We start from the raw sequence: 14,310 nt of genomic DNA on the forward strand, positions 1-14,310 counted from the left end.
ACCAAAACAGTATTTAACAAAACAAGCAAACAAAACCAAGTAAAGCAGCCTACCACTAAAAAGCCCAGAACCAACCATGCAGTCAGAAACAGGAACCACATTGCTGAGTTTCTGTCTGAGCACGTTCCCTAATAGTTTATTCCCCCAACATGCTTCTTTCTCTTTCAGTTTCCTCTGACAAACTCTTTGTTTAATTTGCAGTGCCAGAACCTGGGAAAACTGACCACAGTGCAAATAGGACATGATAATTCAGGGCTGTATGCCAAGTGGCTTGTGGAATATGTTATGGTCAGAAATGAAATAACAGGGCATACTTACAAGTAAGTATCATCCTGACATTTCATGTGGGGTAAGTAGAATTCCTGCAGGGAGCTGGCACAGCAGGGCTTGTTTGATTAGAAAGGTCTGATCTCCTGGGACTCTGTGTCTACAGTTGCCTTGACCCGAAGGCACAGAAAGATTGTTTGGCTTCTGGCATTAAACAAATCCTGGTTCTTCTGAATTTAAACAGGGTTTGCAGTTTGCAGATGCTCATGACTCATATCAGACTGTTGGTGGAGAGGATGAGTTGACTGTTGTGCAGCTTAGAAATAATCTGCCTTGATCCCAAGGAAGAAACAGCAAGTCAGAGCTTGCTGCTTACCAAATATAGGTGGTATTTTCTATTAGGTCTTGGTACTCCAGGTGTTACAGAGACACCTTTGGACACAAGCTGGAACACAAGGCCTTATGAGTGTTAGAAACCTGTGTTTACATGGGGAAAAGTAAAGGAATGAAACTTACAATGAGAATTCAATTTATTTGTGTTAGATACAGCATAGTTTGATGCCCTGTCCTTTGTTTAGAGAAACTGTCAGGCTCATGTTGATGTCAAATTGGTGGGTAAGTCCACTCAGCTCTCCATGCCAGTTCATTTGTAATTAAATGGAGAGGGAAGATTCTCTTTTTGGATGCTGTTCAGTTTTCCAATTAAGGTGATTAAACTGCCATCAACATTGGTTCAGAAAAAGTGATAATGAGCAAATGAGCATGTGTGTCTGATTTAATACCCCAATTGAGTAGAAGTACTGGTGTTCTGGCATTTAAGCATATGTTTGGGCTGTGGGGTTTTTTACAGCTGGCTTGATATGTAGTATATTCAGTGTATTTCTTCACCCTTTTTTTATGGGATGTCGTAGGATTTCCCCTTTTACCCATTTTTCCTCAAATCATGTTACATGTGGGACAGGCAAAATCTGCTTGGTGGGTGGATCATCTACTGCAACACTCAGCACAAACTTTTGCTGCCTCTGCTGGCAAAAGCCAAAGCCAAGACTTTATTACTTGGTCTTGGGTGAATGAAGTCTTTCTGATAACTATGCTAGCAGGATTTGGGCTTTAGGCAACTGCAGCTGAAAGTCTTTGGCATGGAATTGAATCTGGATTGATCCATGTATCTCCCTGGTGTTGTTAGGTTTCCCTGTGGAAGGTGGCTTGGGAAGGGAATGGATGATGGCAGCTTAGAGAGAATCCTGGTGGGAGAGCTGCTGACTTCCCACACGGAGGCTGATGAGCGCCAGTGCCGGACCCCTCCCCTGCAGCAGTCTCCAAGCATGATCAGGAGATTTGTCACTATCTCACCAAACAATAAGCCAAGTGAGTGCTGGGGCTTGTCCTGTCTTGTCCTCTTCTACATCATCACCTGAGGGCTTGCAAACACAACTGGAGTTTGGGGAGGACCTGTGAAACTCAGCCCAGTATCCTGCTTGAACTCCAGCTAACTTCCACATTACAATCCTGGGCATCGTGTTCTGTCTACTTAACTTTTGAAATCTGAAAGGGTGTCACATGTGTCTGTGCTCCTGGTCCAGGGGTGTCTTTTGTATTGTCCTTCACCTATGGAATGAATGCTATGGAGGAATGTAGAAATTTGCTGCCCTTTCTCTGTCCATTGTGGGTGAAGAATCTTGCTAGTGGTTTCTATTCACAGACTTCTCTTTGTTTGCTCTTGAGGTCAGTGTTCTGTGGTTCTCTTATTCCTGATAAATCAGGTGGTTCCTTTGTTCCCAGCCATACTTGGGTTTGCAGCAAAACTATCACAGGAATTATTTCCAGGATGCCCAGATTTGTCAGTCCTAAACAAAGCACTGCTCCTTTTCTTAGCTTTGGGTCCTGGTCTGACCATTCACATGGTGTGTAAAAACCCTTTCCACTGTTGGTGTTTTGAAACACCACTGTGTTAACTTAAATATAAAACCAAACCATCTCCATTCCTACCTCCTCAACAATAAATAAAAGTAGAGCTGGGTTTCCATTACCCACAGCCCAGCACTGTTTCCTTAACAGAATGAATTATATTGGTTCGTGCTCCTCTGCTGTGCTTTGTGCTGTGCCATAACCCTCACATACAAGGTTCAATTTCTGAAGCTGTAACTGGATATATTTTTGTGTTTTGCAGAGTTAAATACTGGTCAGATACAAGAAGCTATTGGTGAAGCTGTGAATGGTATTGTCAAGCATTTCCACAAGCCAGAGAAGGAGGTGAGGGGTTGTTGTCTGTAATGGCACTCCTGTCCTAAAACTCTGATTAGTAAACATGAGAGGATATATAGCAGAAGTAACCAAACTGAATGAACAGCCATGTGCTTGAGAATTCCTGAAGTGCAGCAAAAATGAGATACTGAGATAGTACAGCCTCAAATACCTGTGTTTTGCTGCTAACTGGAGCATTTTGTTAAATTGAATGTTAACATTCTGGTATTGGAAATTGTGCTGTTAGTCAAATCCTACCAAGGATTCTACCCATTCACTCTCAAGAACACTGCCTACTGTTTAGTTTGTTCTGAATTAACTGGCATTTTACATCTGCATTGAGTTCTAAGTAGGTTTTTAATATCTGTTTTGCATTATCCTTGCTACTTAAAACATGAAAACCCATGGGCCATTTTAAAAAAAGGGGAAGAAACAAAGGGCACCCCTAAAACACCCACATCCCCCAAGAAAGTGAAGCAGAAGTGCTCTTCAAGACTCTTTTGCATTACACATGTGATCAGCTGACACAGCAGTGATTTTTCTGAAACAAACCTAAGTACTATACCCCTGTCCAGCCCTTATGAGCCAGAGAGATGTAGAGCAGTGCTGGATCTGCATGGATGGATCTTGACAGTCAGGATTTTTTTACATTCCTGTGATACCTGACTTCTAAATTCATTATGGTATGACAGATTCATATCCAGTGTAATTCTAGTCAGTGACCACATTGATAATAATCTCAAGTGGTCATGCACTGCTTTTGCAAAATAGAATTTACCATCATGTGCTGAAGCAGGACTTTGTTTTTTACTGAGCATTAAATATTTTTGTTGATAAGGGGTACATGCTACACTGGGTCTGTGATCTGTTACTTAAAAGAGGAAAATATTTTCATAATTTTCTTTAGTGATGATTATTATAGGTAGAACCTGCTCATTATCTTGGCCTGTTTGAGGCTTTGTTTGATGATGATGATGAGGCCCTGACAAAGCTTTCCTCAGCCTCATTCTTGGAGAAGTCAATCCATTTTTGAGTGCTCAGGACTTGTGAGAACTGAGCCATCCTGTTCAGGGTCACTGTTTGACAGCAGACTTAAACTTTAGGCATTTGTTTATTTAAAAATTTAATGGGACACTTGTGTCCCAGAGTCCCAAGGTGAGGTGATGAGTGTGTGTGCTTTCTGTGTGTGCTGGCAGAGAGGCAGCCTGACCCTGCTGCTGTGTGGAGAAAGTGGGCTCGTTTCAGCTCTGGAGCAAGTGTTCCAGCACGGATTTAAATCACCAAGACTCTTCAAGAACGTCTTCATTTGGGACTTTCTAGGTGAGTGGGAGGATGACATCCCAGAGCCTGTTTGTGTCTTTGAAGCACATCCAGCTGTGTTCCTTATCACTGCTGTTGTGTCTCAGCTGGTGTGAAGAGCAGACTTCTTGGAGGCATCTCAGCAGCTGAGTGGCCATGAGGGCTCCTACCTGCTCATCCTGCTGTGAGAGAGAGTCTCTGTCTTCTGCCAAAGCTGACTCTGTACTTCATGCAGCAACTGGGCTTTGTCCTTCTGGCAGTTAGAGTGTAAAACAAACTTCCTTACAGTTACAGTGTAAAACAAACAGAGGTACATAGGGTGGTGAATTGACATGGGGTAACCTTGTTGTTAATTGAGCACAGTGAAAGCAAGAAATCACACTTGTAAGAGGTTGAGTTGTCTTTCAGAGCACAGCAGATGGATCTAGTGCTGTTGTATGTACTGGACATTGTAATAAAGGGGTTATAAGCATGCATTTTTCACACAATGGTCTAGATCCCTTGACACCAAGTTAAATAAATCAGTTGAGTTCACCAACACATTTTTAAAAAGGAATTATTTTTAATAATGTTTCTATATTTTGAGTAGCTACTTTAACATTGCCGTTCCCCTTACATGATCATTTTACTGCACTCAAATTCAACAGATAGGTGAACTTCTTTAGCATTGTTCAGAGGGAAGGAAATGGAATCCCAGTTTTATACAGGGTGAACACAGGACTGAATCAAACAGAAACAAACAGTGCCTAAAAGTAATGATTCGGGAAATTCATGCATGAGCTTTGATCCTAGGCCTTTTAGTTTTAACTCTCTCCTAAATGCACTGATGAAACTTCATTATCTCCCACCATTCTTTTAAGAAAAAGCACAAACATACTATGAGACCCTTGAGCAGAACGAGATGGTCCCAGAAGAGAACTGGCAGATGAGGGCCAGGAATTTCTGTCGCTTTATCACTGCTATCAACAACACCCCCAGGAACATTGGGAAGGATGGCAAGTTTCAAATGCTGGTGTGTCTTGGAGCCAGGTACAAAAAAACTTCTTTATAATTGTTGATGTTACTGATATTTTAATGAAATGAAAAAGATGTTGCACTCGGGGCAGTTACTCCCCACTCCCTGTCTCATAAAGAGAAGGGGAGAGCACGGTAGGTCTGCTTAAAAGCAAAGAATAAAAATGATGTCTGTGCAGATGTGAAATTAACTTGGCTTTATTTTTATTCCCAAACTGCCCACTGGCCCCTTGTCAGAGACCACCTTTTGCACCACTGGATCGCCCTGCTTGCAGACTGCCCCATTACAGCCCAGATGTATGAGGACATAGCCCTGATTAAGGATCACACGCTGGTGAATTCTTTGATTCGGGTGCTGCAGACCTTGCAGGAGTTCAACATCACCCTGGAGGCATCTCTGGTCAAAGGAATCGACATCTGACCTCCTGTCCCACAGGAAAAACTGTCTTTACAAACACAACAAAAAGCAACAAGGAGTGAATCTCGTTAGTATGCAAAAGTTCTGTCTTGCCAGTACATTGTATCGTGAACTCGTTCATGGCCCAGAAATGCAACTTTGACTTTTCTTGAAGGAAACTCCAGAAATAGTACAGGCAAATGGATAGAAGCTGTAAACTCAATGTAAAAAAGAGGATTTTGGTATAAATCTATTTTAGAGTTTATTTGCTGATTTGCTTTTTACACACTTTCATGTGAAAGAGATAGAGATGAGTATTGTGCAGCTTATTTTAAAGCTGCAGTATTTCCTTGCCATAGAAAATGTGCAGTGAGCCTTTCAGCATTCTGTGAACTTGCCTTCAGATATGCTGTATGTCATAGACCCCAGTGTATACACTCCATTTCTGCTGAGAAGGTCATTCTATAGTTTTTAAACTAATATTTTATATATTAACATTATTACCAATGTTTGATTTTTAAGGTGTTGGGTCATGTTCTGCTGCAAGGGAACTACAGATCTGATCTGTGCTTTTAATAGCTCCAAAGCACTGATTTGTCAACAATTATTTTTTTCCTTTATTTTTGTTGTCAGTATTATTTTTAGTGAAATCCAGGAGACTGAACCGTGAAATGTCCAGAGATCAAAGTAATATTTTTCATATTGGTACGTAATTGCACAGAAGAAGAAATTAAGTCTGTTTTTTAACTGATGTTTTTTATTTATTTAACCTATCATTGTGTTTTGTAAGTTTGTCTTTAAAAAAAAAAAATCTTCTATGATACAGCTGGCTATATTATGTTGCAATTCAGAATTTACAGTGTAGCCCACTTAAATGAAAATCCTGGAATAATTGTTCATAACACAAGAACATTTCCACTTAAACCAGCCTTTTGAAGCTTGCTATATGGTTGCTGCTGGTAATTCTCTTAACTGCTAATAAAGAGGAGCATGAGTTCCCCAGATGCCAGATGACTAAATAAAAATCTTTATGCCCCATCTGAAGTAATAACAGTATACCTTACTAACAAGTATAAGGATTTCTTAATGTTTCTGAAAGGACAGTGATATTAAGGTTTTTTCTTTTCCTTTTGAGTGCACATGTCTTGGATCCCATTGTCACAGTCTGCTTCATTTGGGATGCTTTTGTTTTTAGCAAAGAAAGTTTAGGCCATTTCTGCTATGAAACACAAACATTTTGAAAGCTTAATTTATTGGAGATCTGGAACTTGGCAAATGCCTAAAGGCATCTCTGTTCATTTGAATCCTCTGATAAAAATCTCTTTGAAATGAATATGTGACTTAAGAACAGGCTGATTTATCAGCATCACAAATTACTGTACAGAAGTTCAGGGCTGTGTATTTAAGAGGTCTCCACTGTATAAACTTATCTCAGTATTGTCTCTCTTTGGAGAAGCAGAGTCCAAATTTTTTGGTTCATACAATGTTGTAGCACTTTTACTTTACCTACAGCTTAGTCACATCTTGTGATAGTTTTATTTCCATAATTTATGAGTATAGCACATGTATTAAATTTTTGACTATTTTTAATTTTGTCCTATTTATTTCATTATTAAACTGAGAAGTTCCTTTGTCACTACTTATCAGAGCAAGATTCTTCTTTGATTTCACAGTAGCATTAGGAAGATGTGAGGGCAATGTCTGAGCCACTCCTCACATGGGGTGGGTGCAAATTCTTTCACACCTTGCAGGAGCGTTTCACAGGAGCATTCTGTGTGTGCAGGGTTGGTTTTGTTGGTGGGTTTTTTTTTTTTTTGTTTTTCTTCCCACTTTGGAAGGGCAAAAATAAAAAAAAAAAGTTTTACTGCATTCTAAGAATTTCATATATTCAACTTAATATGTTAGGATAGTCTTTTTACACCTGTCCTAAATTGTTTATGCATTAATAATAGCAATTTTTTTTGTTTTATTTTGGGGGCTTTTTTGTTAATTTGTTTTCTTTTGTTGTTTTTGTTTCAGCTGTCTTGACAATGACTTTACTAGGCCTGTGTATTTGACAGGGAATATTAAGTAAGAAAGGAAGGTTCTATAGTTTGACCTTAACACTTGAGTTGATCCTGTTAAAACCATATATCTCATAGTATTAAGGGTGGATTAATTTTATCTGCATGAGGTAATTACCCTGAACTAAGGTTCTTTTCTTTTTTTATCTTTTTTTTTTCCTTCCTTACACAAGTTTACCTAGTGAGACATGATATCATTGGCCTAATGGCTGTTTTGGTGTGGATTGTTTTGCCCTCATTAGGACAATTTGAGGTGTCTGGGATGGGCAGAGGCTGGGATTTGGTGATTGCCAGGGGTGGGCTCCTTGGCTGGCCCATGAGGATGGTGCTGCCCATCAGTGAGAGCACCCTGAGTTCTGGCTGTCCAGTGCAGAAGGAAGAGACAGAGATCCTCTTCCAGCTCTTAGGTTACTTTATTCCCACATTAAAAACCAGTTTGAGATAGAACCTTCCTCTCACAGGGGGCCTGTGCTTGATCCTGTTGGGGTTCAAAGCACTTCCAAGGCTGCAGGGATTTGCTCCACTGATGGAGCAGTGGAAGGTTCTGAGATGCAGCAGAACTAAAGCTGGTTTTGTTAGCTCCAAAGGTAACCAAGGAAGAGCAAGATATTAAATACAGCCTGTGCCAGGATTTTGGGAAGAGATTCCATGTATAAGAACAGCCCAGGCTGTAGGAGCAGCCACAATCCCACCTCAAACCCATGCCCTTCTCTCATGGCTGTTCTAGCAGCAGTCCCACAGGATAATGTTAGGATCCAGCATTTGCTCCTGCCATGCCATTCAGCTGAACTTTATGAGAGCAAACAGTGTAATCAGCACCTTTTTATGCATAACTTTGTAAAATCCTTCTCCCTTTGTTCAGTTAACTTTTTTTCTTGTTATTTTTCCAAAATAAGGGGGCAGGTTTGGTAGGTACAGTTAGTGTGGCTGTGCTGTTCTGTTGTTCAGTGGGGTTTTTTGGTAACAGTTAATGAGAAAAGATCATCTTTTTAACAGCACACATTCACTCTAAAGAGAGAAATGCAGTAAGCAGTTCATCATGCAGTAAATACATAGTGCTAAACTAGCCAAACATGTTTACAGGCTCATACCTGATTTGAGAGGAAAAATTAGGCTATCACCTATCAATTATTTAGCCTTCTTTGGTTAATGCTACAATTATACTTTATACAAAAAGAAAATGCAAATTAATAAAGTTTGGTTTAAGTGTAATTAAATACTATGATGGTAAGTTTATACAAAAGAAAAAAAAAAAGCCTTTACCTGCCATAAACTTTAACCACCTGATATTCTGTAGCTGAAAACATATTCATGAACTGGAGACTGTTCCACAACTTTTTCCATTACAAAGAGTATTTTTCAAACTGTTCAAATGGGACGTACTAGCTGGATGACCCATACTTTTTATGTGTTTTAAATTCATGAATATGTTAAGATTTCTGCAGTGAAACTATTCAGATTTAACATTTTCTGTATATTGTCAAATGAATTTTGTCCGTAGTGAAAAGACTATAGGATACTTGAAAATACTTGAAGAAATTGTACACGTACTTCACATCTTTGTAGCTCTTTATTTTATACCTAGAGATTGGCTGTTAAACTAAGATAAAGCATCAATACCTTATAAACTATATATTTTACTACATGGGAAAATCACTGGCTTGTTATTTTTAAGGGCCGTGTTGAAGTTTACATTATAATGACAAAACCAGGTACTGTTTTCCTTTTTTTTTATTTTTTCCTGTGACATTTCAATCCATTGGACATTAAATGTGAATTGGATATACAAAGAGGTTTTACAGGTGTAGCTCATTTGCTGAATTGCAATAAAATTTGTCTTCTAACATGAAAAAAATAGCATTAATGTGCTATTTTCAGAAAGCCTGGTATAATTTGGCTGATCATCTGGCTCATTGCCTGGCTGCAGGTCTGTGGGACGTTTTAGTGGCTCATTTCAGGAGATGTTTGTACAGTTTTGTGTCTGATCTGTTCAGCTACAGCTGCTCCCTCCCAGCTCCAAAGGCCATCCCTGTCAGTCAGACTGCCAGCAGTGGAGGAGATGCTGCTCAGGAGTCAGGGAATGGGGCAAGGGAAGGCCTTGCCAGGGACCAGCACAGAACTTGGGAGGGTCTGTGAGCACACACACCCTCAGACGTGCTGCCATTCCCATTCCCTCTGTTTGAAAGTGTGTGAGGTCATCTCTGAATGCTCTATTCCACCAGGGAAGACAGAAGGGAAGGACCTGGATCATTCATCTGGAGCTATCTCTGGTGCTTCACCTCTCACACCCCTGGGGTAGTTTTGCATGGGAAGTTTGCACCTGGTCTGTGGTGGAGGCTTTTTGTAAGCAAAGGGAAATAACAAATATCAAACATCAATATTGCTCTTGGGGTAACTGCATCCATCTGCCTGAGCTGGGGTGATCCTGGGGGATGCCAGGGGGTGAGCTTGGCCTGAGCCATGCTCTGGCCTCATCCTTGGGCAGGTTTTGGGGTGCATTTGTGGACTTGGTACCTGCTGTGGGTGTGCTGAGCCCGTGAGAGACACCAAAGCTCTGCCCCCCGGGCTGGGATGGACCTGCTGCTCCTGCCCCCCCTGCAGGGATGGACGTGGGGCAGGCCTGCATGGGGCTGAGGTAAGTGCAGCTTCATTCACCTCACCTCAGGTGCTGGCCTCAGGTTGGTCACATTTCCTCCAAGGAAAAGGAGCGCCAAGAGCAGGGCCTTGGTGGGCAGAGTGCGTTGTGCAACTGCAGGGTGCACAGGCAGGGGCTGTTCGCTCACTGCTCCTGTCTAAAATGGTACCATTTGTTGTAGCAATGATTTGGGAAGTTCTCACAAGGAAATACAAATGTCTAAAAGTTATTTCACATGACAAAGGGTTTCCTTTTTTCCTCTTTTAACTCAGAAATGTGTGTGTATTAATAGGCCGTGCTGTGTTCAGTTCTGCAATAAACAGGAGCTGTTCTTCATTTCAGTGACAGTGGCATGTTAAGATGCAGATCCTGCAACATTTAAAATGTCACTGCTGGATCTGATGTTTGTTTGGGGAATGTTTTTCTACAAATGACATAAAAAGACTTAGACAAGGCATATAAATTACATGGGAGGGTTTCTAATGCCCCTTGCGACCAGAGAATGCACAAATTTCCTGTCTCAGATGAATCCTGTGCAGATCCTGCTGGTTACTGAAGATGTGTTATTTTTACACAGAATTCAGCAGCCCTGGGACACTAAGATGGGAAGTGTAAAAATTTGAGTGATACATTTCAAAGAAAAACAATGAAAACTCTGTGCACACCTGGAGATGAGCAAGGCTTGAAACTACAGCTCTGTGTGCTTTGGAACAATTAAATATTTGAGAATATTTCCTCACTTGTCAGCATCCTACTTTGCTGTTACCATTCTGGCATCTCCCAGCCCTCCCAGTTGTTTTCAGCTGCTGTCACAAGCACTCATCATGCTCAGTTTTGGGTCAATATGATGCAGGCCAGCAGAGTTGCTACTTCTCATTGAGGTGCAGATGAAATGGCAATCTGCATGTCTTCAGATATTGTTTGGTCATTATTAAATAATGAAATTTAACAAGGATTATGGAGCATAAAGCAGTTTTTAACCCCAATTTGCAGACAAAAGTATTCATCTCTACTCAGGACATCAGGTGTACAGTTTTTGAAGCAGATTTTACATCCAGCTGTTCTGTGGCAGCTTAGTCTCCATCTCTCAATGTGGGGCAACTGCATGTGATGGTGAAAATGGAGAGCAGAGGGGAATTGGGGGTCTTGCCTCCATGGAAGTAGCTATTTTCCAGGATCTATTTTATTCCCTGAAACTTTGTCAATTGATTTTATTTAAAATTGCTGAAAAAAAATCCCCCAACAGTCCTATTTGGATTGTCTTCCTGTCCAACTGCCCCGATATGATTGTTTTCCTTTCCTCATACTTAGTGCTGAAGTTGAATCTTAAGAATTTTTGTAGCTTCTCTCACCCATTAAAGGTCTTCATGCCCAGAGCAGTCATCTGTCACTGTGACTCTGTGGTTGAATAGAAATGGTTAAAAAGGCTGCAGAAAGGCATCTGAGTTGAGGTCTGAGCTTGTCTGGTTTGTGTCTTTAAAGAGATATTTTAATGGCAATTCCTCATCATAAACAAATGTGTGTTATATGTGAAATAATAGCCAGGATCCTTCACAAAACACTTTGAGATTTATGTGTAAGGAATGGCTTCATTAGCTAAGATAAATTTGATATTGTTCTGTTTGTTTTCCAAGCTGCAGTGAGATCTTTTGATCTAACTCAGGCATTCCCAAATATTTATGTCTCACTTTATGTTTTAGTTTACAGAAGTAAGAAAGATCCTTTGCTTTTACGGTGCCTCAGGAAGCTTTGGATATTTTGGTTACTCTTCAGTGTCTCTTGCTGGTTTTTCTGCTACACTCTTCATATGTGTTCTTACTTTGTCTTTTGCAAATCTTGTGATGAAAGGTAATTAAATTAATACTGGTCGAGTTCATTGAGGGGACTTGACTGGGCAGTGCTTGAACTGAGTGCCAGCTTTTCTGTGAGGGGGCTTGAAGCCATGTGCCTGGGTGGGAGATGGCTTCTCTGTCCCTTTGGGAGAGCTGTTTATGGAGACAGCCTGGGTGATATCCCTGGGTGAGAGTTGTGCAGGTGTGCCAATCCCCACCCCAAGTATGAAGGTTTATTCAGGAGATCACGGAAACTGTCGAGAAACCCTTCATTCATTTATTGCTTAGGGCTGGAGAATCCTTGGAGTGTTTAATGAGCAGCTTTATGTATTTATAGATGAGATTGCCTAAGACTGAAACCGTCCAGGAGACACAAAAGGTTGCTTCTCATTGGATTCAAAAAGAGAATAACTTTGATCATTTCAAAAGCAATGAAGCCTGATGCTCCAGTGAGAAAGGAGAGTGGTAATTTATAGCTGCCATTAAGGAAACAAAGACAAAGACTGAGGGAAAGTTTCATTCTGAAGATTTACTAATGTGTATAAACCGCCCTTGCAACTAGAAACTGCAAACTGCTCGGTATTTCTCACAGAACAAAACAAAAGGGAAAGGGCAGTGAAATGGGGATGGGAGGGAGGGGTGGAGAAGAATACTGCCTGCTCTTGCTCGCAGCCTGAAAGGTCAGACATTATTTAGGAAATGATAATTTCAGTGAATAATGTATGAGCCAATTTTACCTGCCAAAGGAGCGACAGCTGTGTGAAGTCCCTGGCTGGGAATGGAGGTGGGTATGGGGCTGGCTTGGGGGTGGGGTGATGCGTGGCTTTTGCCATGGCCTTCAGCCGGGGGGGATTCACGCTCTGCAGCGGGGTGTAATTACACGGTAAAAATGTCAGTATTGTATTGAACCAAGGCAATGGAGGCTGGAGCGCATCGCGTGTGTTCCGGCCGCCACATCTCGATGCTCGGGCTCGTCCGCGCCGGGCGATGCTTCCCGGGCCCGGGGAGCACCCGCTGCCGGCGTGTGAGGCGCTCCCGCGTGTGAGGCGTTCCCGCTCCCGCGGTTGCCAGCGGCTCCGCGGGACACCTGTGTTTGGGGCGCCGCAGGTGTGCGGGCGCCGGGGCTTCGGGGGGCGGGATGGGGCGGTTCGTGAGCCGGCAGCGCCCACCGCGCCCGGGGCAGCGGGGCAGGGCCGGGCAGGGAGGGGGAGGCCCGCCCAGCCCTCGCCGCCCCGCGCCCGCTGTCAGTGCGAGGCGGGCCGGGCGCCCCAGACACTCCCTCGGCCGCCGCCTCCTCCCGCCCGGCGGCGGCAGCGGCAGCAGCGCCATCCATGGGGTCCGGCGGCCGCCGCGGCGCCACGGGGGCCAGGGCGCTGCCGCTGCTGCTCCTGCTGCTGCCCGCGCCGGCCGGCCCCGCCGCGCTGCCCCTGCCCGGTGAGTGCCCCCCGCCCCTTCCCCGGTGAGCGCCCCTGCTCCCTGCCCCTGCACGGTGAGTGCCCCCCGCTCCTTGCCCCTGCCCGGTGAGTGCCCCCGGTCCCTGCCCTGCCCGGTGAGTGCCCCCCGCCCCTTCCTCGGTCCGTGTCCCCGGTCCCTGCCCGGTGAGTGCCCCATGCCCCCGCTCCCTGCCCGGTGAGCGCCCCCCGCTCCCTGCCCGGTGAGTGCCCCCGCTCCCTGCCCGGTGAGCGCCCCCCGCTCCCTGCCCGGTGAGCGCCCCCCGCCCCCTGCCCGGTGAGTGCCCCCGGCCCCTGCCCGGTGAGTGCCCCCCGCTCCCTATCCCTGCCCGGTGAGTGCCCCCCGCCCCTTCCCTTGCCCCGTGTGTGCCCCCGGGCCCGGCCCCCCGCTCCCCCCAGCCCCGCACCGCGGCTTCCCCCGCGGGCACCGCACGGTCCCGGCTCCTCTCCGGGCCGGCGGCCAAGGGAAGGGGAAGGGGCCGGTGCCGGTGTGAGGTGCGGCCGTGCCCGGCGCTGCTCGCAGGGCGCTCGGGCTCCGCGGGTGCTGCCACCGCCGCTTTCCCGGCGGTTCCCGCTGCCCCGGGAGCGGGGAGAGCCCCGGGACGGGGCACCTGGGGAGCGGGGTGTGAGCGCTGTGTGCCGCGGGTGAAGCTGCCTTCGGACCCCGCGGAACCAGCCCCGGAATTCTCCCGCCGCCGCCTCCTGCCAAGTTGAAGGCTGCGGTGTTTGCTCACAGTCTCGCTCTTGCAGGGTCTCTCTTCTGCTCGGGATGCTGTCACTGCAAGGGGAAATCTCTCTCTCTGTGCCTCCGGATTTTTCCTAGCCCTCTTTTCCACGCATTAGTGATGCGGCTTCTTGTTGCGGTTCTTTACCGCACGGTGCAGATCACAGAGGGGCGGTGTAAAAATAACCCCGCTGAGCTGGGAGCTGCCATCCTGCCGCTGCCACGAGATCTGCTCCCTGTCTCTGTGTGCTGCCTTAGAGGGAAGCCCCTCCTTGCCGGGTGTTTTCTGGGAGCCCTCTTGCCGGGGCAGGTCTGTGCCCCTGGCTGGGGCAGGGCAGGGGAGAGCTGATGGAGCCGAGGGCACACAGCACGTGTGGCTGATGC

General features: G+C 44.9%; 2 protein-coding genes across 6 annotated transcripts in view; both read left to right on the top strand.

Moving 5' to 3' along the window:
- Positions 1–6,860, top strand: part of DENND5A (DENN domain containing 5A) — a 62,530-nt gene extending 55,670 nt beyond the window's left edge. For all 4 annotated transcript variants that reach the window (XM_054634617.2, XM_054634615.2, XM_077179826.1 and 1 more), the window contains 6 exons: positions 202–320; positions 1,454–1,635; positions 2,438–2,520; positions 3,708–3,831; positions 4,671–4,839; positions 5,062–6,860. In XM_054634617.2, the coding sequence (XP_054490592.1) occupies positions 202–320; positions 1,454–1,635; positions 2,438–2,520; positions 3,708–3,831; positions 4,671–4,839; positions 5,062–5,245 (861 nt within the window). In that variant the 3' untranslated portion in view covers positions 5,246–6,860. The remainder of the gene's footprint in view (positions 1–201; positions 321–1,453; positions 1,636–2,437; positions 2,521–3,707; positions 3,832–4,670; positions 4,840–5,061) is intronic.
- A 6,165-nt stretch (positions 6,861–13,025) lies between these two features.
- The window catches only part of SCUBE2 (signal peptide, CUB domain and EGF like domain containing 2), a 39,650-nt gene continuing 38,365 nt past the window's right edge, over positions 13,026–14,310 (top strand). The window contains exon 1 of one of the 2 annotated variants that reach the window (XM_077179828.1): positions 13,026–13,185. In XM_077179828.1, the coding sequence (XP_077035943.1) occupies positions 13,083–13,185 (103 nt within the window). In that variant the 5' untranslated portion in view covers positions 13,026–13,082. The remainder of the gene's footprint in view (positions 13,186–14,310) is intronic. The other variant, XM_077179829.1, reaches the window with a different exon arrangement.

The sequence above is a fragment of the Agelaius phoeniceus genome, chromosome 6 (assembly GCF_051311805.1).
Source record: "Agelaius phoeniceus isolate bAgePho1 chromosome 6, bAgePho1.hap1, whole genome shotgun sequence".
Taxonomy (NCBI): domain Eukaryota; kingdom Metazoa; phylum Chordata; class Aves; order Passeriformes; family Icteridae; genus Agelaius; species Agelaius phoeniceus.